General features: G+C 39.8%; 1 protein-coding gene across 9 annotated transcripts; it reads left to right on the top strand.

Moving 5' to 3' along the window:
• LOC137933933 (probable sugar phosphate/phosphate translocator At1g12500) lies at window positions 1-20,164 on the top strand. Of its 9 annotated transcripts, none has more exons than XM_068778059.1 (8): window positions 1-171; window positions 7,589-7,702; window positions 8,647-8,933; window positions 15,507-15,588; window positions 16,270-16,389; window positions 16,456-16,856; window positions 16,957-18,543; window positions 18,671-20,164. In XM_068778059.1, exon 7 carries the CDS (start codon window positions 17,457-17,459, stop codon window positions 18,525-18,527), a length of 1,071 nt encoding a protein of 356 aa, XP_068634160.1. In that variant the 5' UTR covers window positions 1-171; window positions 7,589-7,702; window positions 8,647-8,933; window positions 15,507-15,588; window positions 16,270-16,389; window positions 16,456-16,856; window positions 16,957-17,456; the 3' UTR covers window positions 18,528-18,543; window positions 18,671-20,164. The 9 variants fall into 9 exon arrangements, 6 of the variants coding, with proteins under 6 accessions (XP_068634160.1, XP_068634161.1, XP_068634162.1 ...); XM_068778060.1 differs by lacking the exon at window positions 1-171 and having other exon boundaries at window positions 7,554-7,702; window positions 16,456-16,631; window positions 16,786-16,856; XM_068778061.1 differs by lacking the exon at window positions 1-171 and adding an exon at window positions 8,089-8,214 and having other exon boundaries at window positions 7,554-7,702.
• The last annotated feature ends 4,815 nt before the right edge of the window (window positions 20,165-24,979 follow it).

Below are 24,979 nucleotides of genomic sequence, written 5' to 3'. Positions count from 1 at the left end.
CCAACCGCGTGTTTTTTTATCTTTCCTCCGAAGTTCTCTGCGAGTACTGCAGTCAACGGCTGGAAGGACGAACATAAGCTGTTAAATTGGGCAGCTGTAACACCTAGATGGTCCTGCAATACGTGCAAGGCCGAGTGTGCTTTCTTCAAATCCGAATTTCATCGCATCAACGTTGGTATCGTTGCTCTTTATCGTTGTTGGTGTTGTTGTTGTTTTTGTTTTTCTTTAATTATTTACCTTTTATTTCTATTTTCCGTTATTTTTTTCTGGTGGCGCACCTGGTGCCTGAGAATTGGTTAAGCGATGAGTTATCTTTTAATTGTTCTGTTATATCCTGATAGGTTTGAAATAAAACGATTGACTAGTCCACGTTTCCAACGTGAATTTTGTGGACAAATAATGTAGCCCAAGTTTCCAACTTAAAGTTACCTTGACATGATCATTCAGATGCAGAAGAAATTAGTAGTAAGAGTCAACTAAAATGAGATTGGAATGAGTTAGAGATTTTGTAGACAAATGCTCTCTTTGGCTTACTTTCAGTGCATGGAGTGATATTCTTTTAATTTAGGAGTGTTTTTGACTCCTTAAGAGAAGTCTTTAATAGGTGACTTTTCCACAGCTTCTTGTAAGATATCCGTCTAATTTGAGAGCATATTTTGGCTTATTAGGAGATATCTTCAATTTGATACTTCTTTAGCTAGTTGCTTCCCAACTTCTTGCTGGGGATGTGATGAGTTTGGGATAAACCGGACTTCCCTATTGTTAGACAATAGTCCCACATGGATTAATGAGTAGAAAAATATTAGGTTTATTAGTTGGGAAAAAGACTTTCTAACTTGGCTTGTCATTTTGGGATGGACTTAAACTCAAATTTATAATCATATTAGAGCAAGTGCTCATACGTGGGTTTTCACCCAAAATATCCACATGTAGGAGTCACAAAAGAGAGCTCACATATGATAAGCAGTGTTAAAGAATAATTTTCACATGGATCAATTAGTAGAAAGATATCGGGGTTATTAGTTGTGAAAAATGATTTCTTGACCCACCTCACTAATAATGAAGTATTCCTGGTTGTCTTTGACTTGTTGTTAGAGTTATGCTTCCTTTTTATGTTTGAAGAGTTTTGCTTTTGGCTCAGGTTTCTATTTTTCTTTTAAAGAATTGGCTCCTTGGAGTGGAGAAACAACTCCCTGTAATAAGCTTATGGAGAAAAAGGGGATGTCCTTGTGTTATTGAACCTAGATGGTCTGCCTGCAATGCTAGGTGCCTTGAGGCCCGGTCACTATGTTTTGTTAGATAAAAATCCTGTTTATCGTAAAAAAGAGGTGACACTTAGTGTACATGTTATGGTCATGGGGTTAAGTACTTATGTCTTTCGCTCCTAACAGGCCGGTCTTTTGGGTAGTATTGGCTAGGTGTTTAACATTTGGTATCAGAGCAGGCGCTACGTCCCGACTTCGAGTCCCCGCGTGCATAGGTGGACCGCACGCCCCTGGCGGGGCATCGTAAGGGAGTATGGGCTCCTGACCCGGTCCCCGTTGCTGTGTTAAGGCCGTCGTGGTCATCGGCTCGGGAGGGCGGGGTGTACTGTTATGGTCGTGGGGTTAAGTACTTATGCCTTCCACTCCTAATAGGCTGATCTTTTGGGTAGTATTGGCTAGGTGCTTAACAGTACAATTTTCCTATTATTGATAAAAGGTTCTCTAACGTATTTCCACTTTTTTAAATGAAAAAAATAAAAAGAACCATGGGTGTTTTTATAATATGGAAAATCAGCATCACCCCATAGAATTTTCCTCTTCTAAGTGGAAACTTGGAGAAAGGTGCACTTGTTTTATTTGAAAAAACATTTTGTACGCTTGTGTTGTGCCTTATACTGCAGTTGAATCTGTAATATGAATTTTTTTGTTGGTGAGTAATGGTCTTACCATTTTGTGCTTGTGCATCTGTTCCACGTCTCAGACTAGTTGCATGAGAATGAGAGGTTCTGGGTAAATAACTTTATAGAACTCATCCACTAACTCCTCTTATCAATTTATAGGTTAACATCTGAACCTTATTGTAAACCAACCTCGCCCCCCTATCTCCCACCCCCCGTTTTAAAATGCAATGCATCTCTCTTTTGAAATGATGGCCTCCAGGTGCTGTACAGATTTCTGAAGCTTGTGTAGTGTGTTGGCTAGAAAAATAACTCTCTGGATGAGGATATCGTTGTGAGGTAAAAGCTGTCTTACAAAGTGCATTACCAGCTTAAAGAATTCATTTTTATTGGGAGCAGTATTTTATGTTTCAAGAACTCTTATTCTGAAATGTTCTTTTCAGCCAAGGATGTCTAAAATATCTGACTGGTTGTGCAGTAGAAACAATCCTCTTTTATACAATTTGAGTCTCCATCTTTTGTCAAGACAACAAAAGCAAGTTAAATGCAGAAAATTGATAGTGGTGGCAAAATTGGCACAACACATTCTTAAAATGTTATTAGTTCTATTAAAATTGTTAAGTTGGGTCCAAGGCATATCCCAAAATGACTAGCCACCTTAGGAAACCTCTTTCCCAACTAATAAACTCAAGATCCTTGTACTCACTAATCTATGTGGGACTATTCCTTAACACTCCCCCTCACGTGTAGACCACCTTTTGTTGCTCTACAGGTGGATAATTTAGGACTAGGCAATTTAGGTGTAGGCCTTCTTTTGTGGCTCTACAAGTGGATAGTTTTAGGTGTAGGCCCTCTTGTGTGGCTCTACAAGTAGATAGTTTTTAGGTGTAGGCCCACATATGAGTACCTGCTTTGATACCATGTTAAGTTGGGTCCAAGGCCTATACCAAAATGACTAGCCACCTTAGGAAGCCTCTTTCCCAACTAATAAACTCAAGATCTTTGTGTCAGAGTAGTTCCGTCCACTCTTATCAGGGTTAAGTAGGCTATGTTTTCCGCACCTAACGGGTCGGCCTTTAGGGTGTATTGGCTAGGCATTTGACATTGTATCAGAGCTAAGCACGCCACATCCCGCGTTCGAATCCCGTGAGAGACGGCTCCAGAATGGGCTAGGTGGGTGTCAGAGTGGTTCCGTCCACTCTTATCAGGGTTAAGTAGGCTATGCTTTCCGCACCTAACAGGTCGGCCTTTTGGGTGTATTGGCTAGGCGTTTGACACTTTGTACTCACTAATCCATGTGGGACTATTCCTTAACAAAAATGAGTATTAATTTTGGAGAATTGTATTCTCTGAGACTTCACATGCTCTGTAGGAAGTGAAGGCTGGGTATATTGGATTTTGTGTGGAACATTGAAGTGTCTCAAAGTAGAATACTTAATATTGCTAAAAGTGATCTCTTATTATTTTTGTGGCTCGTGAAGCATTTTAGATCATGAGTGTCTTGCTCTCAAATTTACTCCTTAAGCTGATATTACTGTTTATCTTGTGAGGCTTTTGGTCAGAACCTATCCCTCTACCATGTTATCTTAAACTCTAGTTTTGGCTGAACTGTGGCCGTTGTGCTAATTTTCTTTAACTTTTCACTGAAAGAAAACATATATTCTTTTATAAGCTATCAAGAACCCAGGAATCTACTTTCTTCTGAACTTTTCATGGTAACCCATATTGCCTATCTACTTTGGGGACCTTGACTAGAGTGACTACAGCAACCAAATATGTCAAAAGATGCAAGTGTGCTATTTTGGGATCCTAAAATATCAGCAACTCATCTCAAACTATATATTCTTTTTCATTATAGTGAATCATACACGTTGACTTAAATAGAGAAGTAATGGTGATCTCAGTGAACAGGAACATTATGTTATGTGGAGGGGCTTAAAGTAAGTTGAGTGATGCTTTCTCCATAATGACATATTAATGGCTTTGGATTATTATTACATTACTTCTGTCTGTTGAATAATTCAAGACCCTTAGTGTAAGGAAAACAATTCTCACATTATATGTGATAATATTCTCTCAGCAAATTTTATTATTCTTGAAGCTTGTCTCTGAAAATATTTCCTATCTATACTGCTGTTTATAGGTCAAAGTGACTGTTGCTGGAAAAAAACACTATAAACGAAGATCAACTTGAGGAGTTGTCCAGTGGGGTTCTCTTGGAAGCATGTGATATATCAAGTATATCTGGGTCAGATGATGAGGTTGAGGAAAGAGAGTTGCTGAATACTGGTGTACAAGGACCGGAAGCTACTAAACAGAAATTGCATATCCATCTGAATTCAGAGTATATATTCTCTGTTTGGAAATTTATTATTGCTGATGAATCTGAAGATTTGACACTTGAACATGGTAGTTTAATTCCCAAGGAGAATGGTGGATATACTTCAATGGAAGAGGTGATAATTGAGAGATTGGCCAGTTTGGTTTCTGAACCCTGGCATAAAACTCATCTACTGATTGTTTTGCTTACTAGTGGTGAAACAAGAGTACAAGGAACTATCCAAGAAAGGCGGCAAAACAAGGCTTCGGGATGCAAAAAAAAAAGAAAACTAATAATCCCTGTGAATGAGTAGCTTGATGCGAGCATGCCCAAGCCTGGCAATTGATCTATTTAGGAGTTAGCATTTTGTGGAACATTTTCCTAGGAAATGTGAAGGTTCTTCACCAAGTTTTGAATTTGAGCAAATTGCTGATCAAAACATCAGCTGTGTGTGGAGGTTTCCTTAGCCTAGGCAATGATGGTCTTTGAGTCCCCCTTCAACATTACTGACGAAGAAAAATTTGTGGAGTATACTTTGAGTCCATTGAGAAAACCATGCACTTTTGCAGAGTTGGAGTCGGAAGTACCAAGTGGACCATAGAATGACAGAAGGCTGGTCTCCATATATGCAAGGTGTTACAGCTGTTGACCTAGAGCCTCCATTTTCTTCTAAATCCTATCTTAAGGAGGACCTCTTTGAGAGAGGCCCAGTTCACTAGGTCGAAGGCTTTCAAGATTGAGTTTGAGTATAACCTTTGCAGCAATAGTCTGGGTGAAGTGATGGAAGAGTTCAGATGCCGATAGAGCTGAATTGAGAATTTTCTTCCTTTGATGAATATAGTCTAACTTGAACTGACCAATTGACCAGTGACTTTGTGGAGGTAGAGCTGAATTGAGAATTTTCTTCCTTTGATGAATATAGTCTAACTTGAACTGACCAATTGACCAGTGACTTTGTGGAGGCGGTTGGCAAGTGCCTTAAAGATTAGCTTGAAGACGCTAGAAAATAGGCTGATCGGTCGATGTTCTTCTGGTTTTGATGCACCATCCATTTTGGAATGAGAGTAATAAAGGAATCACCAATTGAATTGCTTGTGAGGCCAAATTTGTGGAACTAAGCAAACATAGTTAAAATATCTCCTTTGATCATTGCCCAATTTGATTTGTAGAATTCCATGCCAAAACCATTGGGTCCAGGTGCCTTGACAGTGGCAAATCTTTGATAGCATGCTCAATTTCACGTTCTGAGAAATCAATTTCAAAAAGATCTACTGGCTGAGGGAGGAGCGTGCTAAAAGTGGAGATTGGCAGCCAAAGGTCGGTCCTCCTTATACAACATGGATAAATGGTTGATTAGAGAGGTGACAATTTTGTTCTGGGTCAGCAATGTGGATTCCGTTAACTTCGAGCATATTGATGGTGTTTCTCCTCCTCATGGATGCAACGCATGAAAAAAAGCAGTGTTGTTGTCACCCTCCTGGAGCCAGTGAAATCTAGCATGCTGTTTCCACCTAATGCAATTGTGGAGGGCTATGTTTTCAAAAGTCAGCCTATAGATTGGCTCACCAAATATTTTTATTGTCACTAAGAATATTCTGTTGTTCCTCTAGATCGAGTTCGTGACTTTCCTTCAAAAGTTTCTTGTGAGCCTCAATGTCTTTTTTCTATTTCTCACTTGCCCAACCTTTGATTTTCATCTTAAGAAACTTTAGCTTGAGGAGGAAAGCAGCCATTGGAGAGCCGCTTGATGAAATCTAGTGCTAGCAGTTTGCAAGCCATTCTGCGAAGGTTGCATCCAGTACCTCTAGATTTTTAACCAGTTTTCTTGCAAGGCAGGCTCAACTGATCTCCATGGCTGCAACATGTTTAAGACTCTCCCATATCCCTGATCCTGTTGACAGAGCACCTTCGACGAATCAGTCTAAGGCAGGGATGTACAAAAAGCATAGTGGACCGAGGAAAAGCGATTTGTGGGACCTGGGGTAAATTTCATTGTGTTTGAGCCCATTCCGCAAGATTTGGGTATCCTAGCTTTCTTTCATCACCGTTCCCAGACGACAACGTTTCAAAAAAAGCGACCATTCATGTATTGCTTTATGATCAACCACTACGATATTATCATGCCTGCGGACATTGTTCTTGTCCTACTTACAACAAGTCCTTTACCATGTTGAGTTGCCTCCATGTATGATTTGGGGGATGCCTGTTTGAAGAGGGGTGGCAGCGAGGGAAGGAGGATTTGTTCATTTGTTCATACGTGGGTGCTGGACGAATGTTGCTGGAAACGACTGGGTACTTCTAATAGAGTGTCATTGCTGTTTTTATTGTTGAAGCTGAAATTGTCCCTTGTGGGAATGATGATACAAGATATACCCTTATCTGTGTGGGTTTCGCTAATATCTAGCACTTTGATTCCTTGTCGTGGCTGAAAGTGGAATACAGATGCACGTAGTGGCTGAAAGTGGAACACGGATGCTCAAGTCCACAGTTCGGTGCGGATTCCCTCCTCAGATTTGTGAAGTTGTGCAGTTGCTAACTCTAGCGCAACCTTGGGAAGCCAAACAAAATTGCTGTGGTTTGCTGATTTGGCAGTGATTTTTGTTGCCTTAGCAGTTCCGATGGGAACAAGTCCACAAGGGCATGTCTGTGGCCATTGTGGAAGTGGAAAAAAGGATACTTTGGTGTGTCTCTGTTACAAAGTAGTATAAGGGGCAGTTTTATCTTTTTACATGTTCTGTATTTACCAGTGAGAGTACTATCTTGCTCAGCATGTTTAGATGTCTCTGTGGTCCAATTGTAAGTAACTTAGAGGTGTAGATTAGGAATTATAAGTAGTTAAGTGTAAGAAGGGTATATATGTAATTTAAATACATCAGGGGTCGAATTCTGATCCCCAATGAGTGCTTCTTTCTGACTCTCTTCCAGCATCTTCTCTTCCTCTCTTATCTCAATCGTCTATATCTCATTTCTTAACAGTCTTCTTCATTGGTTCCGATCAAGCTCCCAGGCATCCTCTATTTGCAAGGGGTGGACTTTGTGACATTTGTTGGAGGTCAGGGTTTCTTCTTTCTGTCTGGTTTTCTTGTCCTTTCCAGTGGTCTCTGTCATGGTTTCCATTGATTCTCCTTCCCCACATGCTGTGGGAGTTTCTCCATCATTGCTCTTGTTCTTCGACAGTTTCCTACCTCTCTGGGTCACCTGTTGTCACTCCTGTAATGGCTCTTCATCGTTCCATTTCAAACTCTGGTTTCTCCATCAGTCCATCGTCCATCTTCTTAAAATATCAGAATAGTTTTAATTCTCATTTTGGTTTGTTGTATGAAGATTTCAAACGCCAGTTCTCTTCAGGCTACTTTAGGATTCTATTGTTTTTTGCTTTTGTACAGATATATTGTAAGGGCAAAGACTGACAAAAAAAATCAGCTAAAGATGCAACTGGAAAAGCTGCAAAGTCTGCAGGATCCACTCCTTATCGTCATAATGAGCTTGCTCTAAAGAAGGTAAAATTTCTTGGTTTGCATTACTCTTAACACATATTTTAAAAATGGATTCCATGTACAGATTGTTATTAGGTTGTAGCTAAAAGTGGTTTGACGTGCGAAAATGACTTAAATGCAAATCTCCTGAGCTTTAAAAATAATACTCCTCTTGGACAGCTGGGCATGCTGGTTAACTTTAATAAATTTTATCAATGTCTTTTACGAAACTATTGGTTGGTGCTCCAGTATGCAATTTTGAATTATTCAACAGACCAATGTCCTCTGCTGCTAATTGATATTGGTCTTTTGGTTTATTTATGGAAGTATAAAAGTTACTTTCTTCTTGGAGAGCTTATTTCATTGCATCATCATATATTTTCATTTATGCTCCTCCAAACAACTGCCAGTTGTTCTATAATGGGGAGAAGCCACTCTTCAGTCACCAGAATGGTGTTATACGACGTGTCATCCAAAGTCTGTAGACCAACATTCAAGGAAGCAAAGCGTGTTAAAGAATAGTCCCATATGGATAAGTAAGTACAAAAATCTTGAGTTTATTAGTTGGAAAAAAGGCTTCCTAACTTGGTTAGTCATTTTGGGATGGGCTTTGGACCTAACTTAAGATGGTATCAGAGGAGGTACTCATATATGGGCTTCCACCCAAATTTTCCACATGTAGAGCCACAAAAGAAGGCCTCCACGTGAAGGGGAGTATTAAAGAATGATCTCATATAGATTAGTGAGTACAAAGATCTTGGGTTTATTAGTTGAGAAAGAGGTTTCCAAATTTAGCTAGTCGTTTTTGAATGGGCCTTGGACCCAACTTCACAAAGTGCATCTAGAACCATCTGAACTTCACAAATATGTTCACCTAGTTAAAATGAAGACCAACTTTTATCTGCAATTGATTATGAAAAAATCCATCATGATCGAAAAAATGAATTACTGAGGGTTCATGTTTGCAGTGAGCAGGTTTCTGATAAATGTCCAGGCCCCAGTAAATGAAGGAACAGCTCTCCACGATGCAGCGAAATCTGGGAATGTCCAGTGAACACTGCAGCTTCTTGGACAGGGTTTAGATCCTTGTGTTTAGTATGCAAGAGGCTGGATGCTGTATACTGTGGCAGACAAGGAAGTAAAGAATACTTTTAGGTGGCTTATGGCTTTAAACCTTGAGAAGTGGGAATGGCAAGTTGCCAATATGCCTAGTCCACTGACTACAGAAATGGAGGGGGCTCAAGCAGCCAAACAGGTAATTGATTATTCTGACCTGCTTTACTTTATTTAATCTGAAGTATGTGCGTTTTTTTGTTTTTTCCTTTTTTATTTTTTTGCCTTCCTGGAACAGTCAGGATCGAAGTTCTTAGTTATATGCTGGCTTCAGAACAAAGAAGACTCCACCCTGGAAACTGAAGCATTTCTTTCATGACATACTAGACATTTGCTCCTTCCTATATGTGCCATGCATACCCTAGATCTGCTAACAGTATATCTGACTCATTAGCTAAGGATGGTGTGTCTTGCTATGATGTAATGGTTGGAAATTCCTTCACCTTATACCTAAGGGTTGTGGATCCCCCCTTCCTCCCTCTTTGATTTCTTTATTTTTTAATGGACAAGTACCATAAATTTAAAAAAGAAAGGATAGTTTACTATAAGATTTTTTTACCTGATTATAATTCTATAACCTGATTCATCTCATAATGTGAGGGTGATCATAGACCTCACAAACAAACTCAAGTTATCTTCTTTATTGTACTTAATAATGAGTGTCAAATACAAAATTTGTAACGTAGTCGAAATCTGAAGTCTGCTCAGATGTTATTGCATTTAATTCAATACAATTAAATAAGTTTCAGGCTACAAGTTATAAACACATGAACTGGTGACAGTGATGACAAACCTTGATTAGGAGTTGTAAAACCTGGACATGCCTATCTCTTTGAACCTGGTTTGAGTTGTAGAGCTATGGTCCAAGAGATAAAATGGCATCACCATGACCAGAAATTTCCATTGGACGGATACTTTAATGTGTGAAAGCCTTCCCTGTTATAATATTCAATATCTGAATGTTATTGTTCTCTCTGCTTTTCCTTTTCTCCTCTTACTCTCAAGTTGTGTATTAAAAGGCCTCTGCAGTACTGTCCATCCAATCAGACTGACACACCATGTTTTGTTGGTACTGGCGGACAGCAATGCTTTATGCATAGCAGCAGTGGATATGCTGCTCAAAAAAGGGGAATTTAGAATCATCTATAAAAATTTATAATGGGTTTTGTTAGTCGTCGCAACCTATCTTCTAGAATACCTCAGGAAGTAAAGGTTTATGAGTTTAGTGCCTTGACCCAAAGAACTTTTGTTGATTTTTTCATTGTGCCAGAATTTTTTGTGTCTATATTGCATAGAATGCCATTAAAAAAAAATATTGCATATATTGGAAAAACAAATGGTAACTAATGATAATTAAAAGCAAATGCTTCAGCATGTTATGGCTGAATTTGTTCGGCAGCCATAGGAATCTCACATAGGTGTTTTCATGGTTCTTACATTGGCTTGATATACAGATCAACGTCATGGGCTCTTTATAACTATCATCTTTGTCTTGCTTATTATTTCTATTGCAACTTCAATATATTCCATTACCTAGTTCTGAAAAATCGTTTCCTTAATGAGGTAAGCAAACCTAACTAAAATTACCTGAATATTTGTTAAGCACCTAGCCAATACTACCCAAAAGACCGGCCTGTTAGGTGTGGAAGACATAGGTACTTAACCTAGGACCATAACATCACACCCCAACTTCACGAGCCGACGTCCACGGCGGCCCACTCTAGCGATACTGGCCGGACCCGTTCTGCGCGCCTACCAGTAATTTTAATCTGGACTCTAGGTCCCCCCCTCTGCTAAGTTTGCTCATGCCGGATTCGAACACGCGACGTGGGAGCCCGCTTTAATACCAAATGTTAAGTACCTAGCCAATACTACCCAAAAGACTGGCCTGTTAGGTGCGGAAGGCATAGGTACTTAACCCAGGACCATAACAATAACATCACCCCCCTCCTGGAGAAAGAGCTTGTCCTCAAGCTCAAAGGTGGGATAGACAATACGGAAGGCTTACAACGGTTCCCATGAGGCTTCAACAGTCTCTGCCCACTGGACTAAAATCTCCCACGAACCATGTACACATCGCGCTTGCAAAACCAAAGTTGGAGTTGGCAGCACACGACCATCCTCTAACAGCGGCAAGGGGGTATGCAACATAGGTGAGTCTCCTTGAAGGGCTTCAAAAGGGAGACATGGAAAACATCATGAATTTTTGCATTCGGGGGAAGTTGCAGCCTATAAGCTACGCTGACAACACGATCCACAGTCTGAAATGGACCATAGAATTTTGGGGAGAGTTTATGATGCTTGGAAGCTGTAAGAGAAAGCTGGCGGTGGGGTTGAAGATGAAGCCAGACATAGTCCCCAGGTGCATAAGAGATGTCCCGATAGCCCTTCTCATATTGTTGCTTCATTCGAGACTGCGCTTGCTGCAAATGAGCTTGGACCAGGTCAAGCATACGATCATGTTCGCACACAGCTTGATCGAGAGTTGCCACGCGAGAAGACCCAGCCACATATGATAAGAGGCGGTGAGGGTCACTACCGTAGACCACTTTGAAATGTGTATCCCAGAGGGCTGTGTGGAAGGAGGTATTGTAACAAAATTCTGCCCATGCTAGCCAACGGACCCAACTCTTCGGATGATCCCCCACGAAACAAAGCAAATACATCTCAATAGTACGATTGTCCACTTCCGTTTGTCCATCAGTCTGAGGGTGGTAGGCTGAAGATAAGGCCAATTTGGTGCCATGTAAATGGAAAAGCTCCTTCCAAAATGTACTAGTGAAAACCGCATCGCAGTCACTTGTAATTGATTCAGGTAATCCATGGAGGCGAACAATTTGGTCCATAAAAATCTGAGCACGTGGGTCGCCGTGTAAGGATGCGATAGAGGAAGGAAGTGACCATATTTTGAAAATCGATCCACGACAACCAAGATAATAGATTTGCCGGAAGACTTAGGTAGGCCATCAATAAAATCCATGGAAATATCCGCCCATACTTGAGAAGGGAGTTGGAGAGGCTGAAACAACCTACTAGACTTAAGCTCTCGTTTTGTTCCTTTGGCGGACTTGGCAAGCCGATACATAATCAAACACCATGCATTTCATACCTAACCAATAGAAGTCACGGGTAATCCTGAAGTTGGTCTTTTGCTGGCCTTCATGAGTGCTGTCGTGATAGATGGATACGATGGTGTTAAGCAATGCAGAGGTCGGCCGTAAATAAATATGATTCTTGTAGAGAATGAGGTGGTCCTGGATGGTCCAGTTGCTATCCATAGGTTGCTGTTCAATTTTTTCGTATAGATCAGTGAGCTCTGGAGTTTGCTGAATTTCATCTCGAAGGGAATCCAGCAAAAGGAACTTTGGTTGACTGATGGCATGGAGGTATGGCTCGGACATCTCCCGGCGAGATAAGGCATCGGCCGCCTGGTTGAGGTGCCCAAGTTTGTATTCAACCGTAAAATCAAAGCCCATCAATTTACTAAGTCAATGCTATTGGGGTGAAGTTATGATGCGTTGCTCCAATAAATACTTCAAATTGAAGTGGTCTGGGCGAATAATAAAGTGTCTACCCCAAAGATAGGGCCGCCAATGCTGAATTGTTTTAGCTAGGCCGATAAGCTCTCGTTCATAAGCGGCCAACTTGAGGTGGCGTGTGGACAATTGCCTGCTGAAATACGCAATAGGATAACCTTGCTATTGTAAGACTGCGCCAATGCCTCCTCCAGAAGCATCACATTCTACAATGAACTGCTCTTCAAAATTTGGAAGTTGGAGCGTAGGGGTTGTGGCTAAGGCGTGCTTCAACTAGGCAAAGGAAGAGGCTGCGTCTTCAGACCAAGTGAAGGAGTTTTGCTTTAGCAAACTCGTGAGAGGAGCAGCCAGCTGGCCATAGTCTCGAATGAATTTCCTGTAGTAACCAGAGAGGCCTAAGAAACCCTGCAAGGCGGTGAGTGAATGAGGAGGAGGCCAGTCGACGACTACTTGGATCTTGCTATTGTTTGCCTTCACCCCAGAGGCAGATATGACATGCCCGAGATAAGCCACCTCGATGGTGCCGAATGAGCACTTGGATTGATGGAAAGATAGGTGATGGGACTGCAGCAATTGGAAGACATAGCGCAAATGAAGAATGTGGTTGTCCCACTTCTTACTGTAGATCAAAATGTCATCAAAGAAAACCAGAACGTACTTGCGTAAGAGAGGGCGAAATACCTCATTCATAAGGGCTTGAAATGTTGATGGGGCGTTGGAAAGCCCAAATGCCATCACGAGAAACTCGAAGTGGCCATGATGTGTGCGGAAGACAGTTTTCTCCACATCTGAAGGGTGAACCTGAATCTGGTGGTAACCGGATCTCAAATCAGTTTAGTAAAGAAGTGTGCTCCATGTAATTCATCCAACAGTTCATCCACCACTAGAATAGGAAATTTATCCGCGATGGTTTTGGCATTTAGCTCTCTGTAGTCCACACAAAAACGCCAGATGTTGTCTTGTTTTTTCACCAATAAGACTGGAGAAGAGAAAGGGGACCGACTGGGCTGAATAATTCCTTGTTCCAACATCTGTTGACACTGTTGCTCGATTTCATCTTTTTGTAAATAGGGGTAGCGGTATGGATGCACCACTACTGGCTCAGTGCCCAATTTTAAACGAATCCGGTGGTCACAAGCTCGGATAGGTGGGAGATTTGTTGGCGCCTGAAATAAATCTGCAAATTCTGTTATGACTGATTGCAATTGACTGCGGGTGGAGTCTAGAACTTGTAAATGCTGTAGAGTGCAAGTGTACGGTGCATGAGTCCCATGAAGGGTAATAGCTTGCTGGTCAGACGTAAAGCTCATAGTGAGGGACTTGAAATCCCATAAAATTGGACCCAATTGCTGCAGCCATTTAATACCCAACACCAAGTCAAATCCAGCTAGTGGAATGGCCTGGAAATCTGCCACGAATGTGTGTACTTCAATAACAAAGGGTACTACTGTACAAACTCCAGTACTGGAAATCTTTTCACCATTGGCTACTGAAACTGAAGTCCCAGAGTTCAGCTGAATATGCATGCCCAGTTGTTGTGCTGCTGGATGGCTGATGAAGTTCTGGGTGCTGCCTGAATCAACTAAGGCCAACAACGTGAAGTGTTGTTAGACAACGTGGACCTGCATCGTGTTGGTACTGTGCAACCCCGTCATAGCATGTAGGGAAATGGTTGATTCTTCCTCCTCGGGCTCTTCCGTTGCCTCAAGTGGTGGGGTATCCTCTGAATCATCCACCTCTAACCAAAACAGATGTTTGCATTGGTGCCCAGGTAGGTATTGCTCACACAATTGTAACAGAGCCCCTTGGCCCTCTGCTACTCCATCTCTATTCGTGATAGGTGGCGAATGAATTGGGCGGGTGGTGTTAGTTTGTGTGCCTCCGATGTTTGAGAGCTGTTTGGGCCTTGGTGCAGAGGGGAGGTAGTGGTGTTTGGTGCACTAGTGGCCACACGGCCTTGCCACGGGGGCCTACGCTCCAGAGACCCTTTCAAGACCCTCAGCTTGGCGTCAAGGGTACGGGCCAGATTCATAGCATGAGCTAAGTCCGGTGGGTCATGTAATTCAACTTCCAGGCGAAGTGCTTCCACTAGTCCAGTAGTAAATAAATTAACATACTGAGTAGGACGCACATACCTGCTAGCTTGTGCCAATCGTTCCTAAAATTGTTTCTGATAAGCTTCGATGGAACCGGTTTGTTTTAGGTTCACCAAATCCCCCAGAGGGTTACTTTGGGCTGGGGGCCCAAACCTCAACATGCAATAGTCCTTAAAAATGTCCCAATCGTGGATGTGGTGTTCCGAGTCAAATTGATGGTACCATAGCAATGCTTCGTCGAGCATGTGGAAAGCGGCTAAAGGGACCCGGTCATCTGCTTGGGTTCTATGATTCCAAAAAAATTGTTTACATTGATGTAACCATATTAAAGGAACGAAGGACCCATCATAAATGGGGAAATCGAGCTTGGTGTACTGGGAACAGTGGAGTGGCTTGGGCCGTGGACACCCCTTGGGTTATGATGTGCTAGACGCATAGGAGACAGAGTAGATGGATGGGGTGGGGGTTGTTGGTCGGATGGTTTGTTGGAACTACTCAGAAGAGCAGAATCCCGAGCAAGCAACTCTCCAAGTCAAAGATTGATTTGAAGAACAGTCTCCCGAAGCTCCATAACTTCAGTTCGGATTGTGGCGGTTTCGGTCTGTCCTTCAATCCGAACTTCCTCCAGCAGATTGTGCCAATCATTTGGAGAAGAAGAATAGCCGACGGTGGTCCTATTTGATTCGGAAGCTGGCATCCCCCTTATAGGAGAAGACTAGGGTTCGAGTACAAAGCAAAGGCCAATAACAAGGGCCCTGAAAAGAAAGGAAATTACATCTAAACCAACCTAGTGTTCAAACTAGAAAATTAAATGATTTACCCACGGCATCTACTAATTACTCGACTGGCTATGGAGTCCATAACTGTTATGGTCCTGGGGTAAAAGTGTTTGGTTTTCCGCTACCCACCAGGCCGGTCTTTTGGGTAGTATTGGCTAGGTGCTTAAAAATATTAGAGCTGAATTTGCCTTCTTTTACCCCTCTGGAATCTATGCTTAATATAATTCTTATTTTGATTAAAAAGTGGATTAAAATTACTTTCACAAAAAATATTTCTCATATAATTTTATACTGCTTCTTGAAGTGTTCAGCTGGAGGAAGATGTTGAGAGGAAAGCAAAGTCAAAGGAGTTAAAGAAATTGTGGAAGGCAAAAGAAAAGGCTCAGGTTCATTATTCATTTGGATCTTCTTTTAAAAATGGATTCTAGTAGACTTAGGATGGATGGTTGATCATCATCTCCTGTTTCTTATATTTTCAAACTCTTTTGGTTGGCCTAAACCTGTATGTTTATGCTTGTTTGCTTACTAAAATATATGTTAAGCAAATTTCTAATTTTCTTCTCGGTATCCTTTTGTGCATGGGATGTAGGTCTATCGAAATCATTGTTTTAAGGTCTGAGACACTTAATAGATATGTCATGCATCTTACAAGCACATAAATTAATATGAAGTAGTAGACTTGGATTGTTTTGAATTTGAATAAATAGAGCAAATCTTCCAGCATTTCATCTTACTTATAACAGAGATAGTTGATATTGCATTCTCGAGAGGAGATAGTTTTTGTAAATATAGTTCTTACACTCTTCAGATTCAGTTGAACTTTTCCCTTAAAATGATTCCTGCAAAACGTGTGTAACCTTTGCCTCGTTTCCGTGCACTAGGATTCATTATGTCCGAGTATGCGTCCTGCAATTTGGAATTTGGAAAGATTTTTGACCAATAAATGGAGCTATTTTGAGCTTGCATCTGCATTATTTTAAATCCTTTGAAACCAACATCAAGGCTCCCATACAATGTTTAATTTAGGCCGCCCTTAAATGATTCTTGGTTGAATTCTAAACATGCAGGCTCAAGCTAAAGCCCAGACCCTTGCTCAAAATTCTCCTGAAATGTCACAGGTTCAGGGATCAGTGCCAGGTCTTCTCAAAGGGATGCAATATAACGGCAGAGCAAGCATATCAAAGGAGGCAAGTATCTTATGATCATCTTGTGGGTAATTTTCTTAGATGAGCTCATAACACTTTCAACATCAGGAAGAACCGAGGAAGAGAGCTGCTGCAGCCGAGAGAAGAGAAGCAGCTCCGAATGCATTTGCATCAACTAGTTCAGAAGCCAAAATCAGCTGCAGAACGAGTTTAGAAGCCAAAATCAGCAGCCGAAAACAGACGCTCGAGAATGGATAGACTTGAGCTCTCAGTCATTATCCACGGTAGCATCTTCTTACATTCAAATCCTTAACCGCTTTCATCTTTTTCATATAGGCCATGAGGGTCTTCTCCATTTTCCTCTATTGAATGTACAGTTTAGTGTTCAGATTTGTTTTGTCTCTGTATAAAAGAGAAAAAAGAGTGGTTGTTTCACAGTTGGGCTGCACTGGTTTTGCCTGCCTAGAGTGATGAAGCATTTATTTCAAAGAGGAACGCCATCAGTCTTGGTAAGTAGGCGCTGCAATTTGCCCTCAATATCCATTCACAAATAGGAGAACTGATAGCCTTCATCATCTGGTTCTCATTCTTTGGAGCTGTGGCTTACAGGTGACGATCTGACAAGTAGAATCGTCTTCGGTCTCGAACGTGCGCTATTTCTCGTCGGCGTTAAACTCAGAGCATCATTTTCACGGTAACGCAACTTGTCGTAGTTAATTTTGCTATTTTTGTTTTGACAAATTTACCATAATGTCCATATCTCCAGACGAGCGTAATAAATGCAGCCTACGCTCGTGTCAGTTCACCTGGCCGTCCAAATCTCATTTATCGATCGGGCGGGTGAGATTGGGTTAGTGTCTTTCTGCATTTGATTATCCACCGTTGGATCAGATTCTAGACCGGATCAGATCCAGAAATAAAATAGAAGCCAACTTGATGAGATCTATTTAAAAGCCTGAGATACATACATGCATTAGTTTACATACATAACATTCCTCCGGTCGTCATCATCGTGCTCGTCTCTCCTCCGCCCGTTTAGATCCAACAGAGCTCCGACTTCGCCCTCGCCTCCCCTGAGGGCGCAGATCGACCGTGGCAGGCGGCCAGCCATGGTGGAGAGTCACGCACAGACGTGGACTACTCGCCGGGGAAGTAACCCCAGGCTGGAGACCGACCAGCTTATCGACATTCCGGCCACTCCCACCGCTGACGACCGGAACAACAACTTTGGCGGCTTCTTTTTCTTCCCGTCGCCATCGCAGAATGTTAACACGGCTTTGATAATTTTCTCGTGGTACCTCTCCAACATCGGCGTCCTCCTTCTCAACAAGTACTTACTCAGCTTCAATGGCTATCGATACCCGATCTTTCTCACCATGTTGCACATGCTCTCCTGCGCTTTCTACAGCTTCATTGCCATTCACTGGCTTGAGCTCGTTCCTTACCAGCCTATTCTTTCCCGCCGCCAGCTTCTCAAGATCGCTGCTCTCTCCGCCATTTTTTGCTTCTCTGTTGTCTGTGGAAATACCTCTCTCCGTTATCTCCCTGTTTCGTTCAATCAGGCCATCGGCGCCACCACACCTTTCTTTACCGCTGTATTTGCTTTCCTCGTTACGTGTAAGAAGGAATCCGCGGAGGTCTACTGCGCCTTGCTTCCTGTTGTGTTAGGGATCGTCCTCGCCAGCAACAGCGAGCCACTCTTCCACCTATTTGGCTTCCTCGTTTGCCTGGGGTCGACGGCGGGTCGGGCGCTCAAGTCGGTCGTGCAGGGGATATTGCTCACCTCGGAGGCCGAAAGGCTGCATTCGATGAATCTGCTCATGTATATGGCGCCAATGGCGGCTGTGATCCTGCTACCGCTGACTCTCTACATAGAAGGAAATGTGGCCGGGATTACGCTGGAGAAGGCTAGGGAGGACGGGTGGATGATCTTTCTCCTGCTTGGAAACGCGACCGTAGCGTATTTGGTGAACTTGACGAATTTTTTGGTGACCAAGCATACCAGCGCCCTGACGCTACAAGTGCTTGGAAACGCCAAGGCTGCCGTGGCAGCGGTGGTATCGGTGCTTATTTTCCGAAATCCGGTGACGGTGATGGGGATGACTGGATTCGCTGTAACAATAATGGGGGTTGTACTTTACAGCGAAGCAAAGAAGAGATCCAAAGGTGCAAACCATTAGCAATTGAGTTCAAAAGGTAACTCCTCGTTTTTTCCTTTATTTTTATTTTTACAGAATATGTTATTTATTGCTTTCATTCCGTTTCCTTTTCAAAAGATAGCATGATAGAAGAGAAACGAATCCAATTAGGCTTTCTGTTGCAGAAATGGAATTGGATTTGGGACATTTTTTGGGGAATTTTGGAGGGAGAAGTACGGTAAGAGATCCTCCCTATTTGGCCGGGTCCCCCCTCTTTTCATTTTCTTTGAATATGTGAAACATATATTTTTTCGATGATTGAAATTTTAGACAGTTTTCAGGAGGAAAGTTCGAAAGATGCTCTCTTGTAAGATTTGTATTCCTTCTACTTCAGTAAACCTTCACTCTGTAATCTGTATAGCATTCTTTTTTGTTTCTAAGTTTCTGAAGATCTAAAGGAAATCTTTTTCCACAAGTGGTGATCTTCTAAGAGCTTTTTTTTTTTGTGGCCCCTTTAGGTGAGTAAACTAAATACCAATCTAACCTCAAAACCTTTCATATTTATGCCCACTCTCGAATTTATAATTCTTTGTTTTTGTCTCCATTTTGCTCAAAAACTGCAGTCAGCTAACAAGATACTAGTTCCCATAACAAGATGCAAGTTCCCCAAGCATTAACTAAAATAATTAAGAACTTCATCTAATTTGGCACTCTAAAGAGTTCTTGTTGTACTTATTTTGCTTAGGTTTAGATGGGTTTCCTCTCCACTCTCTTCTCTGGGGCCTATGCTATCGATTAACAATTTCAGCATCTTCAATAAAATAGTGTAAGTCATTAGGAGAAGTTAATCATGATTTCTGTTATTGTTGTGTGTTATGTGCTCTTCTTAGTTTCTTTTAATAACTAGTTGACAGACAAAGTCTCGTTATGGTAAATGGTAATGTTAGTATTCTGAATCAGCTACAGTTCTCCTGAAGGAAGTTGAAACTTCAAAGTAAAATGAGAACAAATGCCTAATGAAAGCAATATTTCTGACTTATATGGTTGTCAGCATTCTTCAAGCTGGCAGAGTGTCTACGTTACAGAGGCGTGAGCGTCTTTTAAATTCAGTTATGAAGTAGATAGATACTGTTGCATTTTGGAAGTCTCCACTTTGTGATGATTCCATCTAAATCTCGTTATCAGTTTGGTGAGTTTGGTTTGCAGAATTTCCTGTTTGGCTTTCACTCGTCATCACAGAGGTAGAAATTTGTGAGAAACTATTATGTAGGTTTGTGCACTAGATAGATTAATCTGATGTTTAGGTCACACACAAAAAAAAAAAAAAAAAAAAACAAATAATGGATTCAAAATTATCATTAATCAAACTAGAAAATTGCAGCCCAACCTCCAAATAGTATATATTTAGGTGAAGGATTATGAACAACTGAACAATAGCTAGGAGCGGGGCTGTTTTCAATGTCTTGTGGCGGTAGTTAGTGGTTAGAAACTTGAGGTAAGTAACAAGACTTTTGCTTTCAACATCTGTTGTGATGAAGAAATTAGTTTAGTCATGGCAAGTGGTGGTGAGTGGGGTCGGTGTGGGAGACTTGTCACTGTTTTGTTGGACCATCTGATGTGAGAGCTCAAAGATTGCATTCTCAAAAACAAACAAAACACGTAATGAAACAGGTTTATATCCTTTCTTTTGAAAGACGCACATAGGTAGGTTTTGTCTGTGCATGTATTACTAGTCAGTGAGGGAGACATAAAAGCTCCCTCCAGCCACATAAAAGGAAAGAAAACCACTCCAGCCACATAAAAGGAAAGAAAACCATTTTTTTTTTTTTCTGTTCCTCTAGTCAGTGAGGGAGACATAAAAGCTCCCTCCAGCCACATAAAAGGAAAGAAAACCATTTTTTTTTTTTTTCTGTTCCTCTAGTCAGTGAGGGAGACATAAATGCTCCCTCCAGCCACATAAAGGGAAAGAAAACCTTTGTTTTTTTTTCAGTTCCTCTAGTCAGTGAGGCTTATATGATCGACTAGTCAGTAAGGGTCTATTTGGAATCTTATGGAAAAAAACAAAAATAAGAATATGATCATTATTATTGTTAAGTTGGGTCCAAAGTCTATCCCAAAATGACTAGTCACTTTAGGAAGTCTCTTTCTCAACTAATAAACTTATGATCTTTGTACTCATTAATTCATGTGGGATTATTTTAAAAAAAAAATTGATCATTATTTTATTTTCACTGATTATTTTTGGGAATAATAATAATCACATTCTTATTTTTTTTTCTTTTTTCTTTTCTAGAGGTTCTAAATAGACCCTAAGGGGCTTACTCATAAGGATATACCTATAATTTGTGTGGTAAAGATTCTAGGGTTCTTTTTGGTGAGAAAGGATTAGAGGTTTTGTAAATACAATACTACGACCTCCTCAGCATTAGGAGTCCAACTAATCGACTCCTAACACTTTCCAATCAGCATATAACATCATCAAGTCATATTTTGACTGTAATTGATAATTTTGAGTTTATTGATTTTCCTCTGAACTATGTTGTTGTACGAAGAAATTCCACCTACTGTAACTATTCTTTCATGTTTCCCTTTTATAATAGGGATTGGAGAACTTTATTGAGTATCTTCATAAGAGAAGAGAAAAGAAGATTTGAGAAGTTGATACTAGTGTTGTTTCTATGCAACTAGTTTAAAGTCTTAAGTTCTTCCTACTGCTCTTGCAAACCATATTAATAACTCAAAGGAGAAGAATCAAAGGGATCTTCCATCAATTAGGAGAAATAAGGACAAAAATAATGTATCTATTAGCAACCTTATTGTTGATTATTTCTTGGCAAGTTTGTTGCACAAAGATTGGATCCAAATTTTTCCTTCGGATTGCACACATTGATAAAAAACAATTGAGGCTCTCATTCTCGAATATGTGCATTGTGTAGTACGTGTGTCACTTGCCACACATGTTTGCATAAGTATTCGGGTGGGCCCACATCATCACGCGTGACATACGAGGCCAAAATAAGATGACATTTTCGAAATGATCGGATCGATCTGGTTGTTGGGATGGATCAAAATCAGGGCCACTAGATGAAAACGGTTATGGATCAGATCAGGCCATTAAAAATATGAACCGTCAGATCTGAGGGGTGGTTTTTCCAGAGGGTTAGAACGGGATATTAATTTGGGTATTGTCAAGTATTTTATTAAAGGTCTGTGAGTTATTATTATTTCCAACTCCTTCGTCTCCGATCACGCCCTGGCCCACTATGCCCTCATCAGCAAAGGCATTACTATCTTCGCCTATCGGCCGTCGTAACTCAAAGCAGACACATTCTCAGCGCTAACCAGCACAACATTAACTCCACTTGGTACGGCGAAGCCTGCATCTGAGTTTTGGAGCTGGCTGAAATCTGAGTCCCAAACGGCTGGAAGAAATCGTTCCAACTCACCATGTTCTGCTTACTTGAGTTTATGTGTTTCAGGCATAAGCTCGATGTTGAGGTAGTTAGTGAGATTGAAATGGCACAGAGAGATGTAACTTTGAGTTTCAACAGAATTTTGATGTATTCGCTTTTTTCCCTCTAATGCTTCGAAACTGACTTGCACAAGTTTTTCTCGGCAAAACACAACCAAAAAAATATTAAAAATTGCTAATAAAACTGTTTTTTTGGGGTACTAAATTCGGCCGATAAAAATTTTTCCGACGAAAATAATAATCCGCTGTCAATAAGTAAACTATTTACAAAGAAATTTTTCTTCCAAAATTTTTTATTTTTCTTCAGAAAATTCCACCGAGCAATTTTTAAAAAATATTTTATGGCAAAAATTTCGCCCACATATATCTTTAATGTGATTGGAAAATATTTTACGAAAAAAATCTATTGTAAAACTCTTATTTTTTTCTAAAAATATTTTACAAAAACATCCCCAAGAAATACTTTATTTTTATAAAAATATTTTATAGCAGATAATTTCTACTAATAATTATTTGTTTAATTTTTAAAAAATATTTTATGATGATTTTTTAGGTAGAAAGTTCTTTTTTTTTTAATTTTTATATTATTTCTTTAATTTTTTATTGGTGAAATATTTTGTCGGTATATAAATTTTAAAATGAATAAAAATAATAACAAAGACAAAAAATTTAAAATAAATTTTGTAGAAGGTTTTCTATAGCTCTCCCCACCTCAATCTAACATGCGTGTCACCCATTAATTATCAACCACATAAAAAAATTCTATATGACAATTTCATCATATCCTGAGTACAGAAATTTCAATTTTAATTACTATTAGATAGTTCAATAACATTGATTGCCCTAATTAAAATTATTATCCCCAATTGGATCCCTAACTAATCTTGTTTATCTCTAACTGGTTTCAAATGTAATTGATTTTTAATAATAACAACTAGATGATTTCGTATTAATAATTAATATTGTATATTAATTATGTGGAATATGTAATTATGATTTCATTAGATATTGTATATTTGTTGGCACTTTAATAAGCGAAACATATCTTGTTTCTAGTAACATAGCTATCAAATGTTAATAATTTTTTCACTACCAAACAAACAAACTGTTGAAACTTAGGATTCCATGACGTATAATCATACTAGAAGAGGATTAAGGGGTGGGAAAAAGAAAAAGAGTTGTGGAGAGAAGGTTTTAGGAGGATAAGGAGTGACTAATTTGGAGAAAAAATGAGGAAGAATAGGGTAATAGAGTTAGTCCAAACCCTCCACCCTTAAGCTCTATTTATAAACGATAAAAGTATTAATACTATAAGTATGCCCTTCTCTTTAGAGAGTGAAAAAAAAAGACAAGAAACATAAACTAATTACATCAATGACACCCTAATTACATCATATCTTCCAACACTCCCCCTTTAGTTGTGAGGTAGTGGTAGTGATCCCAACTTGAAACAAATAACATAGATGTAGTAATAAGTACCTCCATCATAGTGTCCCAAGGATAAGTACAACACCAGGCACAGACTCTCGAAGGGTAGAAATTGGTGATAAGTTGAAACCAACCTCAACTGATTTCAAACAAATATAATGATAATAATCACTAAAGTGGGTAATGTCTGTCATTCACAAGACGACGATAAAAAACCCTAAGGGTTCCAATAAGAAGTCTCAAATAACTTAAAAACATCCATATATATAAAAAGGATGTTGGAAGATAGGTTCAAGCCCACACGACCAAGGAAGGCCCACATATCTAAGAGTATTATAAGTTGGGCCACATGACCAAGGAAAGCCCACAAGATGGGTCACACGACAAAGGAAAGCCCACAAGATGGGCCGAAACACATAAGAAGTACAACCTACCATGATTACCACAAATTGGCATCCTTATCACATAAGTTGAAATATCAATAAGGACTCACAAAAGCATCTTTATCTTATGGTCACGTCCTAGAAGAGTGTTCTAGTTTAATTTATGTTTGTCTTTTATCAATATTGAGTTATTTAATTATGCTAGGACTTATCTTTAAGTGTTAGAGTTTGGGTGTAATTGGGACAAAGGTGCTTTTATTGTAATTGGACTCTACTACCTTCTTCTATTATAAATAGAGGTTCATGTAATCTAATTATAACAAGTCAATGAAGTATTTCTTTTTTCCATAAATTCAACATGGTATTAGAGCAGGTTTTGTGAGTTGACTTGATCAACCCACAGAGATAATGAGATCCTTTTCTCTAAACCCTAAACCCTAAGTCTAGGTTCGTAGTTATTTTTTTCAATCTCCACACCCATAATTTTCTTTGTGGCTTTCACCTATATACTGAGTTTTTCATATTAGAAATTATATATTAGCGAAAATATATTTGAGTCTAATTTCCAAAAAAAAAATGATTTTTTCCAATCGGAGTTATCAATATTTGAATAAGTAAAGTTCAGATTGCAAAAAGGTTCAAGTAGCAACAACAAACTTCCATTTCCAAGGTATTTTATGCTATCAAGAACTAGACTTTATATGGAGAAATATATATCCAACGAAATATCTGTAAGTCTATTCTTTTACCTATTCAACTAATTTTTTATTTGAGTTATCTACAAAGAGAAATCGATATTTGAAGCAACAAAGGTTATATTACAAAAGAGGTTCGAGTAACAACAGAAATCTTCAACTTCCGAGGTATTTTATGCTATAAAGAAAGAAACTTTATATGGATAATTTTATTCTTTGATAATTATATTTTATGAAGTGAAGTTGTACTTGGATGAAAGGTATGTAAGTCTAGTTTCAGACAAAGAAAATTTCATGTCAATCTGATCTATATTTAAAGATATATTCTCATTGGAAGAATCAAAGGTTATGTTAGTATTTTGTTGCATTGAAAAATCCGAATTTAAACCCATTATTTTGCGTCACTTTTTGAGTTGATATATCAGGAAAATATCTCACTTCTCCCAAGTTTGAGGGTTTATCTATACATCTCTGTTATTTGGGCCTATGGCTACATCTATGATATTTGGTTCAAGC

The sequence above is a fragment of the Aristolochia californica genome, unplaced genomic scaffold, assembly GCF_029961685.1.
Source record: "Aristolochia californica isolate CCGP_79_NKW_82.1479 unplaced genomic scaffold, dmAriCali1.0.hap1 SCAF_6, whole genome shotgun sequence".
Taxonomy (NCBI): Eukaryota; Viridiplantae; Streptophyta; class Magnoliopsida; order Piperales; family Aristolochiaceae; genus Aristolochia; species Aristolochia californica.
The sequence above is the reverse complement of the archived record's forward strand: the minus strand, read 5'-3'. Positions and strand labels throughout refer to the sequence as shown.

Excerpts from the sequence above, each read along its gene's own strand:
- LOC137933933 (XM_068778059.1), top strand. The coding sequence starts at position 17,457 with ATGGTGGAGAGTCACGCACAGACGTGGACTACTCGCCGGGGAAGTAAC.